Source organism: Coturnix japonica, chromosome 1, assembly GCF_054131305.1.
Source record: "Coturnix japonica strain WE chromosome 1, WE-NBRP24, whole genome shotgun sequence".
NCBI lineage: Eukaryota > Metazoa > Chordata > Aves > Galliformes > Phasianidae > Coturnix > Coturnix japonica.
In genome coordinates, this window is record NC_140663.1 from 11,550,981 (window position 1) to 11,567,513 (window position 16,533).

The 16,533-nt window shown below is 39.3% G+C and overlaps 1 protein-coding gene across 2 annotated transcripts in view; it reads right to left on the reverse strand.

Annotated features, from left to right (window-relative positions):
• Positions 1-16,533, reverse strand: part of RELN (reelin) — a 250,801-nt gene that overhangs the window by 149,031 nt on the left and 85,237 nt on the right. For both annotated transcript variants that reach the window (XM_015884323.3, XM_085513256.1), the window contains exon 4: positions 707-777. In XM_015884323.3, coding sequence (XP_015739809.2) covers positions 707-777 — 71 coding nt within the window. The remainder of the gene's footprint in view (positions 1-706; positions 778-16,533) is intronic.

Sequence of the window (16,533 nt, forward strand, 5' to 3'; positions counted from 1 at the left end):
CACAGCACAGATATTCCTTTCTCTCCTATCCATGGAGAGTATGGAAGTAGTCACCAGAAGTGATGGATACCTTCCGTACTTCCCACTGCTATAATGAGGCACATTCAAAGCCATGCATCACTGCTAGGCAACAACGCACAACAGGACACTTATTTTGAAGTAACTCATCAAAAGCCTCTATATGATAAGCTGTGCAAACAATTAGATTTTTAAAGTCAGTGTAAGTCAAACATTTTGTTTAGCTATAAAAGTGATCAAAAGTTGTTGGTGAAGGGCAAAAATATGACGGTCTACTTTCACAAAATGGGAAGGCAGGCTCTTTACAAAGCTGCTCATGAGCAGGATGGTAACTGAAGCTTTTGCTGTAGGCATACTGCATTCTTTTCTTCTTCAGCTATAGTTAAAACTCAGCTTGTAGTGCTGGCAGTAAACAAAAGACAGTTCTTATAGGTTGATTTTAATGGTATAAAGCAATAGGATGTAATTCAACTTCTGGTTATTCTTCAGCGCTCAGACAGGACAGAATTCTGGGCTTCCCAGATCAATAATCAGAGATGTGGAACGACCGCAAGAGTTGGTTTTGAGAATACAGGGAAGGTCCTGACTAAAATTGTCTCGAATTCCTTTTGTGACAAGTAATGTTGACATGCAAGTACAATGGAAAACCACATTTACCAGATATTTTTAAAATAATGGCTGCTCTTACCTCCCTGCTCACACAGCTGTTGTGCTAAGGCATCCTTGAATATAACTTGGCCCCTATGAGTAGCTGTAGCCCTGTGGACATAAAAAAAAAGACAACAATAAATAATGTAGCATACTCATTTATATATGCATATGTATACTCATTGCTATATGCATGAGTAATTTAATCAGAAGTCCCATTCTACTTTCTGCCTGTGGTCTTCTTTCTGCACTCTTTGTTTTTAAACTTATAGAACAAATCACAGGATTTTTTCTGTATGTAGCAAAAGAAAAATTCCTAAATCAAAATGGCTATGTTTGTAATATAAAGCACTTGCACAGGCATTCAGCGAGAGACATGAGTAAGAGCAGGCATCTTGTTGATTTCAAAACATTTCAGTATTTATCAGTGTTGACCCTGATTTCCAATTTCTTGCAGCCAAAGTTCTTTCCAAATCTCATACACACTCTTCACACATGTTCTTCACCCTTTCCAACTCAGTAATGGAAATAATTAACAGATTATTCCTTGAAACGGCCTCAGTCCAACAGTAAGATACTGAAAGCAGCTTTATGAGTACAGTCTTTCAGACAACTGCGTGCCACCTCTAACAGATCACACCTGGCTTGCTTATGAAACTATCAGGAAAGAGCATAACATCTTGTTCTGTAGAGGGAACTCAACATACAATGTTTTTTCCTCAACTATTGGGCCAGCTACACTGTCAGGGAAGAGCAATAAAGCACATTTAATTTTATGTATTTCAGATGCAGTGGATCCTCAAGGTAAAACTCATCTCCAAGCTACTAAACAAGAGTAAATGAAAACTCCATTGGGATCTAATTTGTATCTTGCTCAATTAGGAAAATTCTATTAACCCCTATTCCTATGTCTGGAAAAATAATATTATGGCCACTTGATGTTTTTAGGGCACTCAGGGAACTCTCTTTTCTGTTCATGTTGTTTTTTTCTGTAGCTTGGACTTTTCAGAGCCATAGGAGAATCTGGAGAGGAGCCTCATCAGGCAGTGATAGTACTTTGAGCACAGAGCTGGGATCATGTCCCTAGTGTAAAGTTTTGGCCCCTACCATGCTCATTATGGAACTATTTTAGGATTTCAAACACAGACTCAGCAGCCAGTACGGTCTGAATCTTGTTGTGTCCATTATCCCCTGCTTGATAGCTGATAGGAGCCAATTATTGCTGCTCCACAGCAGGAGCAATCTGTGCCCAGGGGCAGCAGTGCTCTTCAGGACAGGCACCACTTCCTGCAGCACGCATTCACAGTAGCTCCGCTTTTGTAATGAGCATATGCATGAGTTCTGCAGCAGAGCCAGAGCAACTTCAGAGAATTATGAAGGGCAGTGCTTCTGTCTGTTTTCCAGTGCTAAATACTTGCTTTTCTCTTTGTATATGCATTACACATGGAGCAAATGCCAGCAATGTGGTGCAATTATGCAGCAACTAAGATAATTCCAGAACAGAGTTCAAGATGTACCTTTCCTGCATTGAATTGACTCTGTTGGTGATTATAAAATCATGAAATCATTTGAAAGGACCATTAAAGGTCATCTAGACCAACTCCCTTGCAATGAACAGGTACACCTACAGCTAAATCAGGTTGCTCAGAGCCCGCTCTGTATCCAGGGATGGGGCATCCACCACCTCTCTGGGCAATCTGCACAAGTACCTCACCACCCTTATCGTAAAAAACTGCTTCCTTATATCCTATCTAAATCTTTTAGTTTGAAGCCAGTTCCCCTTTTCCTATCACAACAGAACCATCTAAAGAGCCTGTCCCTGTCTTTCTTATAGCCTTCCACCCCTTCAGATACTGACAGGCTGTGCTAAGGTCTTCCCTGAAGTCATCCCTTCTCTTCTCCAGGCTGAACAGCCCCAGTTCTCTCATATTGTAGGGGAGATGTTCCATCCCTTGGATCATTTTTGTGGCTCTCCTCTGGATGTGCTCCAATGGGTCCATGTCTCTCCTATACTAAGGACTTCACATCTGGACACAGTATTCCAAGTGAGGTCTCACCGCACAGAGTAGACCAGAATAGACCAAGTTTCTCCCTGACAGGTAGCTTAACAGAAAGGGATCATGAATTTGGATTTTTATCATTCAAAACTATGTACCATTCATTGGTGTTCCTCCCAACCACCTGTAGTCCTGTTGTCACTGTATGGTAACTACCTCCAGCATATGGCCAACTGACCAACGAAGCACAGCCAACATGCAACACACACACTCCTTGTGCCCCAAGGCAACTCCTTGCTATGAACCAGTCTTTCCCAAGGGGTGAATAATAAAAGAGAAATGGATGGGAAGATGGGAAGTCACTCTGCTCTTACAGGGGCTGGCAGCATCATTCCCTCAGAGGGGAAAGTACCATCACAAAGGTCTTCAGGAAGCATCTGGGAATGTAGATTTCCTGCAGTAAACCACCCCATTTCATGACAGATGGTTCAGACAGGTTTACAAGAGGATCATGGAAAACACGCTTATAGAATCATAGAATCACAGAATGGTTTGGGCTGGAAAGGACCTTAAAACTAATCTAGCTCCAATCCCATGCCACGGGCAGGATTTTCACCCAACAAATCAGGCTGCCCAGGGCCCTGAATGCCTCCAAGGATTGGGCACTTCAGCTTCCATTTGACATAAAAACACACTCTAATTAAAGAGCAGGAGTTAGATGCGTGCATTCTAAAACTACAGTTTTGGTTCTACTTTCCCCCCACTTTAATCAACTGTTTCTTCCCCAGGGTACAAAACTATGAAGCCAGCTGTCCTGGCTATATTCAGTGGGAACTGCCAGGGATATCTGGCATGTATGATGCAATTATTTATGTCAGCATTAGTGCGAGAGACTGAAATTAGCATGCTTGCTCTAAAAGCCTGGATGTGAAAAATCGTCAGAGGGAACAGATTAAAATGGCCAGCAGAAGGCGGTGTGTGCTAGAGGCCAAAGAGCAACCAACCCAGCCAGGGCAGCTGTACCCACCTGAAGTCTATAGGCCACAGCTGTAGAATCCTGGATAGCTCTGCTATTAATGAAACATTAAGATGCGGATAAGGCTGGTGGAAACCTTCGCTTGTTGGGACAAACCAATGCATGCAGCATGGTCTGCTTCCTCCTCCCACACACCATCTGTGCACTCTAAGGGGCGCACTGCAGCTCTTCTCCTGTTGCCAGCCCCAGCCTGCATGCAGCCAGTCCTGCAGGACTTTTCTCTCAGCACACCCCATGCAAAATATGCATTTTTAAACCTACAACTTCAACCACACTCCAGATGAGGCACTTCCAAAATGTGCAGTGGTCCATGCACCCTTCTGTGTGTTGGCCTGATATGTGCATTAGGTTTCCAACTGTGTACATGGTCCAGCGCACACCTACAAGACATGTAGAGAACAGGGATCCAAGATCTATCCCCAAGCATCTTCTGCATATATTTTGTAATGTGCCTACCACCTAAACATGCAAAATTCCCTCCTGGTTATGTCAAATAGATTAGTTGAAATAATGATATAATGTGCCATTCATTTTTGCCATTTTATTTTTTCTCAAAAGTACTAATTAGTTTTTCATGTTCAGTCTCTTCTACTGTAGCTGGAAGAGCTGAGAAAGCCACCCTCCACCTTGAGACATGACTTTTGAGTTTGGAAAGAATTTCCATTTCTCTAATAGAGGTAAGGTGGGTTTTTTATTGCTGTCTTTGGCATTAAAAAAGAGAGAGAGAGAGAGAGAGGGAGAGAGAGAGAGAGAGAGAGGAAATATGATGATTTCCCATAGATAAATTCAGAAGAAAATACAAAAGGAATAATATGACAGTCAAATGGTAGCATCAGTTCAAGCAGATCAAGCAGATTTAAGTTCTTAACATGGAGAAACTATATTACACTGCATGCACTTAAGAAGTGCTGCTCTGATTAGAGGCTGATTTAAATACATATTTTAGTGCTTTCTTTAACCAAGTTTTTGAATTAGAAAAAAAGCCTTCAAGTAGACAAATAAATTAAGTGAACATCTAATTCTAGAGTTGCACTTCCTGAATATTACAGAGAATGCAGTTACATCTAACAGCACTGGAAGCAGAAGGGTATGCAGGCAGCCCCAGCCCCAACACATTATCATTTATGAGAATTTTCCTTTGTAATGTTATAAACACACCACGTTTTTGTTTGGCTGCAAGGACTGAATGCAGAATGGAGTAACAACAAAACACTAAGTATGCATTATCAAATAAGAAAATATTAGGAATTACCATTTTCAACTGTATGCAAGCATTTCCATCCTCTTTTCCCCTGTATCTCAAAGAATAAAAAGATGCTTTTTCACTTCTATCTACTTTGATGTGACTAGAATGATTAGAGCCTCTTATTGACTGAAAGCAGATTAGGACAATACTTTCTTCCCAGCTACAGGAAATCCAACATTTTCATTAGTATTTTGCATTGTGTGATTATAAAGGAAAGCAAATTCTATTTTTTTTCTACACTTTAAATACAGAGTTTTTTTGCAGTGGCATCTGCCAAGCAGTCAGTTCATATAAATAATAGAACAAGCATCCATTGTCTGTATATTGAATTGACACAGTGCCAACAACAAGGTCTCTGTTTTTCCCCTTTTCCTGTGTTTGGGAGAGGGTTCTGTCCTTGTCTTAGGCTTTCCAGCCTATTGTGCTTAATTATCTAGAGAAACATTGATTCTATGTATTTTAGGCTGCTAATGTGTAGAGCATTTATAAACACTTGAAGTCTATATTTAGCCCTAGCCTAATGTATTATATCTTTTTGAGATTAAATGTAGTGTTTACACCAAATTTTGCTTGTATAATTTTCTAAAGTGCACATGTAATAAAAATGTCTTTCAATCACCTAAATTATCCTTCAAGAACAACAACAACAAAAAACCAACAAGCACCTGTGTGTTTTCCTGGATCACTGAATGAAACTTCACAATTCACTGTGGATTTGCAAAGTACCCGGCATCTCAAAAAGTGTAAACATTTGTTAAGGCTAAATGGGATGAAACCCTGGGCAGCCTGATCTGATGACAATCCTGCCCACAGCAGTGGGTTAGAAATTTATTTTCTAAGCTTTATTGTCCCTTACAACCTAAGCCATTCTGTGATCCTATATTTCATAGGATCACAGAATATACCCACCTGGGCAGTTTCCTGTGTAAGGAACCTGCTTTAGCAGGAGGTTGGACTAGATGATCCCCAGAGGCTCCTTCCAACCCCTACGATTCTGCAATGATTCTGTGATTTCACTGTTAGGTTTTGAGCAGCCTGCTCTTTTAGCAGCAACCTGTTTTTTCTACCTATAGTCCCCAAAAGATGATGCCAGCAGCTGCAGATGAGCTGGACCATATGAGATTCTGGAACCTCAGCCTTGTATTTGCTTTACAACCCACACAGGGAAATCCTCACATAGCCAAATTAACCCCATTTCTTAACAAGCACTCAAATCAGCACTAATTACAGAGATGCAACTGGTGCATCCACAATATGTAAGGCAGATTACAAAGCTAGGAAACTGCCTAAAAGAACAGGATGTCCACAGGCTGCAATGCAAGGTCCATGGTACACAACTCTTATTCCTATGGCTTAAATGGATACTTATCTTATGTGTCTCTGTACACTTCCCCCTGTCCTAAATATTTTCAGAGGACTGAGAAATGAATGAAGCACACAAACCTTTCACAGATTGGCACAAACCACATAATGGTAGAACCTGCCACAGTCGTTACTGAAGAACTGTTCACCGCTTTTCAAAGAGGGAATTACATCCCCTATTGCCTCCTACATGAGGGGAATACAACAGATATCCTGGAATAAAAAGCAGGGTCACTAATCACACAAAGGACAGTTATTTCTCCTCCTTGGTTTTTCATTTTCAACCAGATTTATACTGTGGAAGAAAGCACATATCCCTTAAGACCATCTCAGCTTACAAACAGAAATAGGCAGGTGAAATACTGCCTTAGGAGAAATTAATTCCGTCAGCCACGGGAAAAAAAAAGTGACAAATTTGTTAAGTATTGCAGAACTCTAGCCAAAAAAAGCAGGTGGAAGGACATCAGGAATATGGCATAAACTGGAGAGACTACAGTGAGGAGGTCTGGCACTGATCATAGGATCTGGGTATACAGGGGAGGGGTAGGAGGATGTCCGGAAGGCGCTGCAGGAGGGGCTGAGATATGCTGTGAGAGCACCTGCAAGCACCACGGTGTGGGTGCTGTGGGAACTCACTGCCCAAGGGGGCACAAAACAGGTTTATGGATTCTGCTGCTCATGGCACAGCTTGGTCTTTCTCAACAAACATGTTTGTTTTAAAGATGCCCATTTATGTAAAGCTGCTTCTGAGTCACAGGCAGAGTTTTTGATTCCTCCACCCAGAAGCCCATGTCTGGCCATATAGACTCATCATCACTCCCCAGAGAAGATCAGAGGATAAGAAATCCAGGCTGGAAGGGACCTCAGGGTTTCCCCAGGCCAACCTCCTGCTCAGAGCAATCAGCCATACTAATCAAATACACACAGCCCTGCATTGGCTTTCCCCAAAACATTTAACAGCATGTCCAGACTCACAGCACTGGTATCTGTGAATGCTTTTACATAAGAAAATACTGCTAAAGTTATCAAGTTTATTTTAAACAAAAACTGCTATGTGAATTTAACTTGAGTTGGTCAGTCACTTGGCACAGTCATAAACAGTTCAAATTTACAGCTCATTTGGACAGCAACATCCCATGTAATATAGTGCTCTAACAGTAATGAGTCTGAGCGCATGCTTCTCACTAGGAAGCAATCCATGATTTATCTCACTTGTAAATAAATTACCCACAAAGCTACATGGCCATAATACCTCCTTTTGATACCGTGTTGGTAATAACTCTTTAAACCTATTATTAAAAAAAAAAAGAAAAAAAAAAAAAGGATATCTAACTCTAACAGCCCTTCTCTTAAAATGGAGTATTAATGATGGGATCCATAACCACTGCCTTGAAAGAAGTCAAAGTAACAGAGAATCTGCAAGCAATGTTGTACATACTTCCAGGGGAGATGGTTGGTGTCAGTGCTTTATTACTGACTCATTCTTCCTCTGAACACAGATTTGTTTTCAGAAATTATTGGCAGAGTAAGCACAGCATTAGAATGAGTCTTAGCAGGAAAATACCTTGATGATATTCTGAGACTCTTTAGCACACTTGCAATTCTGAGTTCCCTGTGTTCCAAATGAACAACAAAAAAAGGCGATAGTGGGTAAAATGCAAACAGCCTTTGAGTCTTCATTTATTTGCTAATGGCAGTTTCTAATAAAAAAGAAAACGTTGGAAATTCAGTTCAGCAGTGTAGCCAGGAAAGTAAACTTTTCAAATACGCACAAATAATCAGTTCTCTATTACATGAAATATTGCTCGGGTTCTGAAGTTGCTGTGCCTGGAATCCCAAATACTGAAGATTCCAGATGAAGGCATTCATTGGAGACCTGCACATCTGGTGGTGTACCTAACAGAAAGGGAAATTCTTGGCTAATTTGTAAATCTGTTTATGGCTGATTAATAAAGCAGCGAACTTGAGCTAACACTTGTGATTAAATAAGACCTCATCTCAGAAGAAATGTGTTAATGGTTTTTCAGAGAGCCGCAGTGTTTAATATATATATATATTAAAATTTATTATATATATATTATAATTAGATTAATATTATATATATATATATATATATATATATATATAAGATAGGTAGATAGATATATAAGATATATATATATTAAAAGACATATATATATGTGTGTCTTCATCAAATAAACTACATAAAAGGTGAATTTGTTCTTGTGAATCTCTCATTCTTGCCTAAAGATCTTCTGCAATAGGTCCACCACTGCATTAGGTACAAGCCCTGTGAGCCATTATGGAAGATACATGTTCCACATGCTGCTCAGGACAAATTCCAGGGTGTCAGGATAAATCAGACAATCATTTCCTAGCACTTCTGACCAGGTCCTTTGGAAGAAATATGTTGAGTACTGGCTCCATTGGAGTCTCTGGCAATGGTAAGCAGTAACATCCCATCTCCAAGTTAGGTTTTCCTGTTCAGTGTACAATGACCAGACATCAGATGTCTGAGCATCACTGTGGTGGATGGATAAAAACAGAGACCAGATTTGATGGAACATCGTATAACACAATAATTTCCCATTTTAAATGGAACTGTCCCTTTTTGAGTGGTTACTGAACACCTTGTGATCTCTAAAGAGAAACTCACATTTGCACAGAGAATGGCTGAAATCCTGAACAACTAAAACAATGAAGAGATGATGTAACATAAGGTACAGTGTACAATAAGGTGCTTTGCCCCTACAGATGAGCTGGATGTGGCTGGGAGCCAAAAGACTTGAAGCAATACCCATCAAACAGATGGCAGAAATAACAGCAAACTGTAAACTGGTAAAGGCAGATATATGATGGAGATACAATCATCAGTTTAGAAGAAAATAAGACATCTCTGTGAACAGCATCTAAAAACAATGCTGTAAAAATAGCAGCTCTAACTGTGCAGAAGCACTTGTTTGGCAATGTTGAGGAAACAGACTTCAGTCTTTGGCAGAGATTAACTCTGCTATGCTATTCTAGTACATGACAAACAATATATTGCCATCAATAAAAACAATGTTTTAAAATATAGCTGGTAAACCACCTCTCTTAACTTCCAGGTACATCCATCTCTGGGGAACCCTCAATTAAATGGTTCATCATGAGATTGGATTCCTTGCAAGAAGTTACTGCACATCTTCTTTTTTGAGTTTTTTGATCTCAAGTCATACCCTTGCTCCAAAAGATATGTTTATATATGGATCACACTCAGTGGACACATGCCCACATGCATCTTTTAAGTTCAGAATTTAAAATGATATGTTTATTTCTATTTCTCAACATATAATGAACGTAAACATTGTTCTACTACACTACTGACTCTGAACAAAATATTATGAAAAACTGTGAGACTTCCTAAACAGAAATAAACACAAATTATCATAAATATTTCAGATACATTTAGGTAACAGAAGTTGTTCATTTATGAATCTTTTTTGCCATATTTGTTGCAAAACATTTTATGTTGCCTTGCTATAGAGAAACATCTCCCTGTTTTGCAGCTGGCAGGAGTGTTACAGAGGATTGCTCTTCAGTATTTCCTATGCTGTTACTTGATCTTTCAGAAAGTTTACCAATAAGAATATTGTAAAAACTTTTGATCTGTTGGTTGCATTTCCAAGCCACACCATGGTCCTCCCTTACAGCCACACCAGCATCATATCTCTGATCTCCTAACTGAAACTCATCCTGTACTTGACAGCACTCTCAGATCTTCCTTTAGCAAAGTCCTCCCTATTCAAATACCCGAGTGAATACACTGAAAATACGCTGCTGTCAGCTTTTAGTGAAACAGATCTATGAGTACAAAAATAATTTGTGTAGGGGGAAGGATGGATTGACAGACAACGTTATCACTCTAACCATGTATCTTAAGCTAACCATCCCTATGTTACATTCAATTTCCCTGCATGTTTTTCTTTTACTTGCTTTTAATTAGTACAGGCACCTTTTGGTGACAGTGATGGCAAATTTTAATGTTACTGGCTGTCTGAAAACTGGACAGCTGCCCAGGAACTGGCTCTGTACTATGTCACCATTCCATTTTAAAACATAACTTTCCTAACCAAATGACACACAAAATAATGAAGAAAAATTACCCTACTCATGCTATCTCAGAACTGCTACAAGGTGAAATTCTGAGCTTGAAGTTAGTTCCTGCAGTTGTTAACCCCTGATCCTAATGGAATTCTGTTGTCTTGAATGCGCTGATGTCATTATGTAGCTCCATGATAGCTCTTTTGCTTTCACTATTATGTCCTGCTTGAAAATACCAAAATGAACAAGCCTCATTCCTTGGGGTCACCAGGCACCAAAGCCACTTTCCCTCCCTTCAAGTTCTTAGCATCCTTCCTGGAAGGATCTGCCATCAAATCATCCCAAGCTGCAGTTTGATAACTTTAAGGCCTAGAAATTCATGGGCCATCCCCTCCTGTGAGACAAACAGATCCCTCAAGGTCCACAGATCGTCCTAAAACTCACCCATCACATACTTAGTGTCACCCAGACCAACAGCGGGAGCAAGGGCTGCATATGTCAGGTAGCCAATAGGCAACCACTGAAGGGAAGAAGGATCCAAAGAGATGTTCCAGATGAAGTCTTATGGAAGATTTGGAAGCAAACAGATGCTAAAAGTAATTTTTAATTTGCACCTATGGACATTTGGTTCTGTCTTAAGTCATTTTGACAAATTAGCTAGAATAGCCTGATTTGCAGAGATAATATTATTCCAAAAAGTTTTATTCCTGCACAAATTGAAATGAAAATTGAGAAAAAATGTTCCAGCTTTTTATACAAAATGTTAGTATATTTATTTATTTTTTCCTAATTCTAATATAAACGTTCTTCTAATCTCAGTGGCAAGTCAAAAATTGGCTGTTCCGTGAACACTTCAGCTTTTGATTTTTTTTGTGGATAATCAGTTTTGTTCGTAGTATTTTGTTTCTGAAGAATTTTTTCAATTCAAGTTTAAAATACTGAAAGTACAGCACTATTCATTCATCTTCTGAAACTCATTTTCCCTTCAGGAACTGATTTTTCACACATTTAAAACATGTGATGGCTGTTTTCCTGACTCCGAGAAATGTCCAATAGAGAATGTCCCTCTTCTTACTGCCAGGAGGTGAACAAACCCACAGTGAGTGACAGCCCTGGAGTCATCCACAGGTCACCCATACCCCACGCTGGTAATTAACTGCCTCTACAGCACAAAGAGTTAAACCTTGCTTCAAAATTAGCTTTATATGTGAGCGATTCCACCAAGAGTTCATGTACGCTTTGAATAATACTGAGGCGAAGCCACATTTCAAAGATCTGATCCTAAATGTATGCTTTGCAGATATATGCATATGGACATAATGTTTATATTTACGTATATATATGTATATACACACATATAAAGAACTAATGGGGTCAAAAATATTTACATAAAATTAATAAAAAGGTAAATAAATAGTAGATAAATGTTTTTACAGGATTTTCAGTGCTCTGGATTTCAATGCAATTCAGTAGGAATTTAAAGAGACAATAAAGAAAAGCTACAATGAGGAGAGTGTTTATATTTCAGTGTAGAAAGAAATGAATGAAACAGCAAATAATACTAGAAGCATTAGATTTTTAAATTGTAATTTAAATAATCAACAATAGCATTTGTAATGCAGAATAGGAGAATATTTGTTTTTAATTTTATGAATTCCTTTACTAATCATGTTAATTTTATTCATGTCAATATATTAATTTTTGGTTTGTGGTGAAAACAGTAATACCATTTATACCCAAATAAATAAAAACACGAATGTCATTCATTTGACAAACTGCCCTGTTTTGCTATATTTTATTCTCACATGGAAAGTAAGGGCATATATGGAGAGTCTGAATGCAATTAGAAGAGGCATTGTAAAGTATATTTTTGACACCTTCTAGGCCCAACCTACACCAAAATGAGAGATTGGTGCCTCTTATGAATTAAACATAATCCTTGATTTATGTTCCGTAACCCTTGTATCAAAAACTGTAGTTCCAGAGCAATGTCACTGGGAATTCATTTAATGATATTGATAGTACAGCTAACACAGGGAATGCAAAGTAACAAGCAGGGAAGAGCATGGCTTTGTAAATCACTCCCATAGAGCACAAGGCAATGAATAACCAGCCATTAATTCCCACTAAATTATGCTAAAATTCTTAAGCTACTTGTACAGCAAATTATAAATGCCTGCCATTTCTGTAAAAAAGAAAAAAAAAAAAAGAAAAAGAAAAAAGTGAAACTTCTGATCAAGAGATTTTATCAAGTGATACTGCGTATATCAAACTTAAGATTATTATTTTTTACCTGAGAACTTATTTTCTTCACAGCAAGAAGCAAATTGCAAAGAAAATACTGCAGCTGCATTGTCCTCGACGCTGCACACATTCCAGCAAACCCTCCCCAGTGCCCACAGTTCTGAATCACCCCTCTGCTGCTGTGAATCAGTGATGTGACTTTGCTGGCATCTGCCCAAATGCTTGCACATAAAGTGTGGGCAGCACCTGAGCCACCAGCCTGGGCCCAGGAGGGCTCATTCAGTGGGTGTACAATGAGTGATGAGTTAACAGAAACATCTGGCATTAAAGGTGGTCAAGAGACGCAGAAGGTACAAGTCTTCAGTAAGAAAGCCAGATAAGCTGTTTCTTAAGGTCCGGTCTCCAGTAGTTCCCTTCTCCAGGGAGAACTTAGTCTTCTGTAATGACATAGCATGAGTTGTGTATCTTTTTGTCTATGTCTGAGAAGCTATGAAAGCACCTCTAATTGTACTTATCAATTCTAACTTTTTGAATCCTTTAGGGATCCAATCTCATATCCTTCACAATTAGTGAGGTACAAACTGTAGAGCTGGATTGTGACCCTATTGTGCAGGCCAGGAGTGGTACGATAGATGTAATGACCATAAAAAGAAGAAATTTGCTTTCCCAGGAACTTTGGGACCCCCGTCCTGACATATGACCCCAACAGGGAAGCCCTCTCATAAAGCTGTGCACAAATGCCTCACGGTCCTTGTTGGACCTGCTAATAGCAACGGAGAACCCAATCAGAGAAAAGTAATTGTGCTCAAAAGAGCAAGATTGTAAACCCAAGAAATCTGGTTAATGTACCATGCATCCAATCGTACTGGCTGGTGCCCAAATAGAGCTCTTTCATGATACTTAGCCTAACTGGTCAAAAGGGAAAAACAGCAGTCTGACAAATTGTGTGCTTTATTCCTTTGTAAATCTATTAACTGCAAGGACAAATTCCACTCCTAAATCTTAGTGAGGAAGCTGAGGCTGAGTGCACAAGGAGGCCACTGCCGCTGTTTCGTACACATCACGATAAAACCACTTCATAATCTCTTTTAATCTTAATTAACAAACAGTGCTTAAATAGGCAGTAAAATCGCTGGAGCTATTGGAATAGGGTCTGTGTCAAGCCTGGGTCAGGAATGCTCATTGTCCGCACAGGCTCTCCCAAGGCCTGGCTAAGCCCACACCCTCACAAAGTTCACTGTCTCACCACAAGATCACTCCTTTTTTTCTTTTCTTTCTTAATTTCCCAGGTTGTTTTCTCCGTTCCCAGACATTTTTTTGTATTTTCCAAAATAACCCTAAGAATTTGCCAATGGGCAATACAGCAAACAGCCCTTTCTAACTATCCCTTCTGGAATTATATCTCCTATTTTAACTTTTACTTAGAAAAGAAACCACTTAAGTCTAACATTGTTTTAGCTATGTTTTGAGGATAAAGGTATAATTATATTCTACATATATAAGCCTCAATGTTAGAATTCAGTTTCATGTATCCAGAACTGTGTATCAGTCTCTGGAAGACCAAAGATGATGCTCATCTTTGTGGGTCTCCCCTTGTTCTTTCCTCTCTACAACCTCCAACAGCCCTTTGCATGCTAACAGCTGTAGAGTGCTTTTGCTCTTTGTTTCAGTAGTTAGATGAGCAGATTGAGGTCAGCATAATGCCCTCAAAGTTCCTAGTGGCAAACCGCTGGTGTTACACACATTAAATCTGAGATGGCCAAGGCCCAGACTTTTCCATATTAAAAATCCCGATTCTGACCCAGTTATCCAGCTTTGGCACAATGGTCCCAAAGGAACACAGCAGCAGTATCTAATCTTGTATACTGCAAATATTAGATACAGGCAGAGCATCAAGGTTTCATTCTGCAAGGTTCAGCTGTAAAAGTAATCATAATAAGGCTTTAAAATATAATGATAAATATAGGCTATTCGTATGAACAATGACAGTCCAAACAATCACTGCTTTTTCTATCAGCTATCTCAGCTGTATTTTCTGATTCTAACAAAACCTTAAAATAAAGTACTGCCAGCAGCAAAAGTTACACCTCCCACGTTTTGCCTTAGTAGACCAGCGCTCGCCCTGTAGCTGAAGACAGCTATTCTTAGTTTGGTGCTATTTTGATAACACTACTGCTGATTTAACTTCACCCATACAGACACCCTGCATGCACACCCCACACACGTGCAGAAGGCAGCCAGCTTTCAGCTGCCCTCCGTCTTGTGCTGCCCAGCATGTCTGGAAGTTCTCTCAGCCTTTGGCAAGTGCTTAGCAAGAGAAAGTCTGCAGGAATGCAGAAGCATGAAAGGTATTATTGCATTGCTACTTGTCATACTAATTTTGTTATGGGGCTGTTAGAATTTCACTATAAACCATAATTTCAGAGGGGTTCATAAATCAACTGTGAAATGTATTCTGTGCTTTAACTTCTCACATGAAGAATACATCCTAATAGCGTTTTTTGTTGTTGTTGTTGTTGTTTGTTTGTTTTTGCCATTTTAAAACAAACACAAAAAGTCCCACTAGCCGGGTTTATTGAAAATCTATCCATAAGTTTTTCAACTATAAAAGAAAAGTTAAATTAAAAGGTAAATCTCTGATAAAGAGTCATGGAAAACTTCCAGCACTGGGCTTCACCTGCCCAGTGATCTTGTTACTACATTGGAAAAACCAATGAAGCTCATGCAAACATCATAAACTTATTTTAACATTCATAGTTCCACTGGTGTTTCTACTCTTCAGGTGTTAGAGACGTTCAGTGCTTCTCAACCTATGAGCTGCTCACCAAAGCTCCTGTGCAGCTAAGAGCTCCCAGACAAGGACCAAAACCCTTTGAGGGTCTGGGGCATGCACAGCTCCAGGCACAGCTCCAAGGCTCATTGTCCAGGGATGACAGCTACTGTACCGGGGCTTTGGACTCTGTATCTCTCCTTCTGCACCAGAGAATTTATATTGCAAGTCACATTCTGCAGTAAAACAGCCCTGCTGCTGGAAAACAAAAAAAGGACAAAACCCCAGCTCTGAGATCCAGAACTGCCTATGATATGGGTGAACACTATGGGCCATGGCTCGCAGATGCAAATAACCATTTACCAATAACCACATTTACCAACTTAAACCACTATCACTAAACTATCCTTAATGACAAACACAAGTAATCCAAACATCATCTTTAAGATTACAATCACAAAACTCCCGTCAGTCTCAGAAATATTTGTTTCTGATTATATATATATAATTATTATTTTAATTCTTCTCTTGGTCCCAATGGACAAAACTACCAAGACAACAAAGCTATTCCAGAGCTCTGAACATTGCCACAAACAGTAATCCTAGCTACTATTTAGATCCACAGTGGGTTACAAACAAACCACGGAAATTTCCTTACAAATGTAAGTAAACATTCCTGACATATCCTAGATAGTAACAAGAGTGAGATCTATTCGTCATTTGCATTTCATTCAGCTAAAACATGCTAACAATTTGTACTCATCAAGTGTCCTCCTGAGATGCTTAGTCTTTGCATCAAACAAAGCATTAAAAGATCAGCCCTTAAAAGCTTAACAGTAAAAACAGACGAATGCAATCTATATACACTGAAACTAATGACTTTTATGACAATCTACTTATCCACCCTGTCAGTCTGGCAACCTAATGCATGAACTCCTGGAGTCTTAGTGCCCGAAGGTTGTGCCATATGGCACTGTAAATTTAGATTTAAACTTGGTTTCCATAATCCAATGGTCCTCTTCTTAAAGGCACAAATAAATGTACTAATAGATACATGAGGGCTGTATTAGTTTTCAGGAAATTAGCATTAATTTGCACTTTTAAAAATCGTGCCTTATTCTTGGGGAGCACT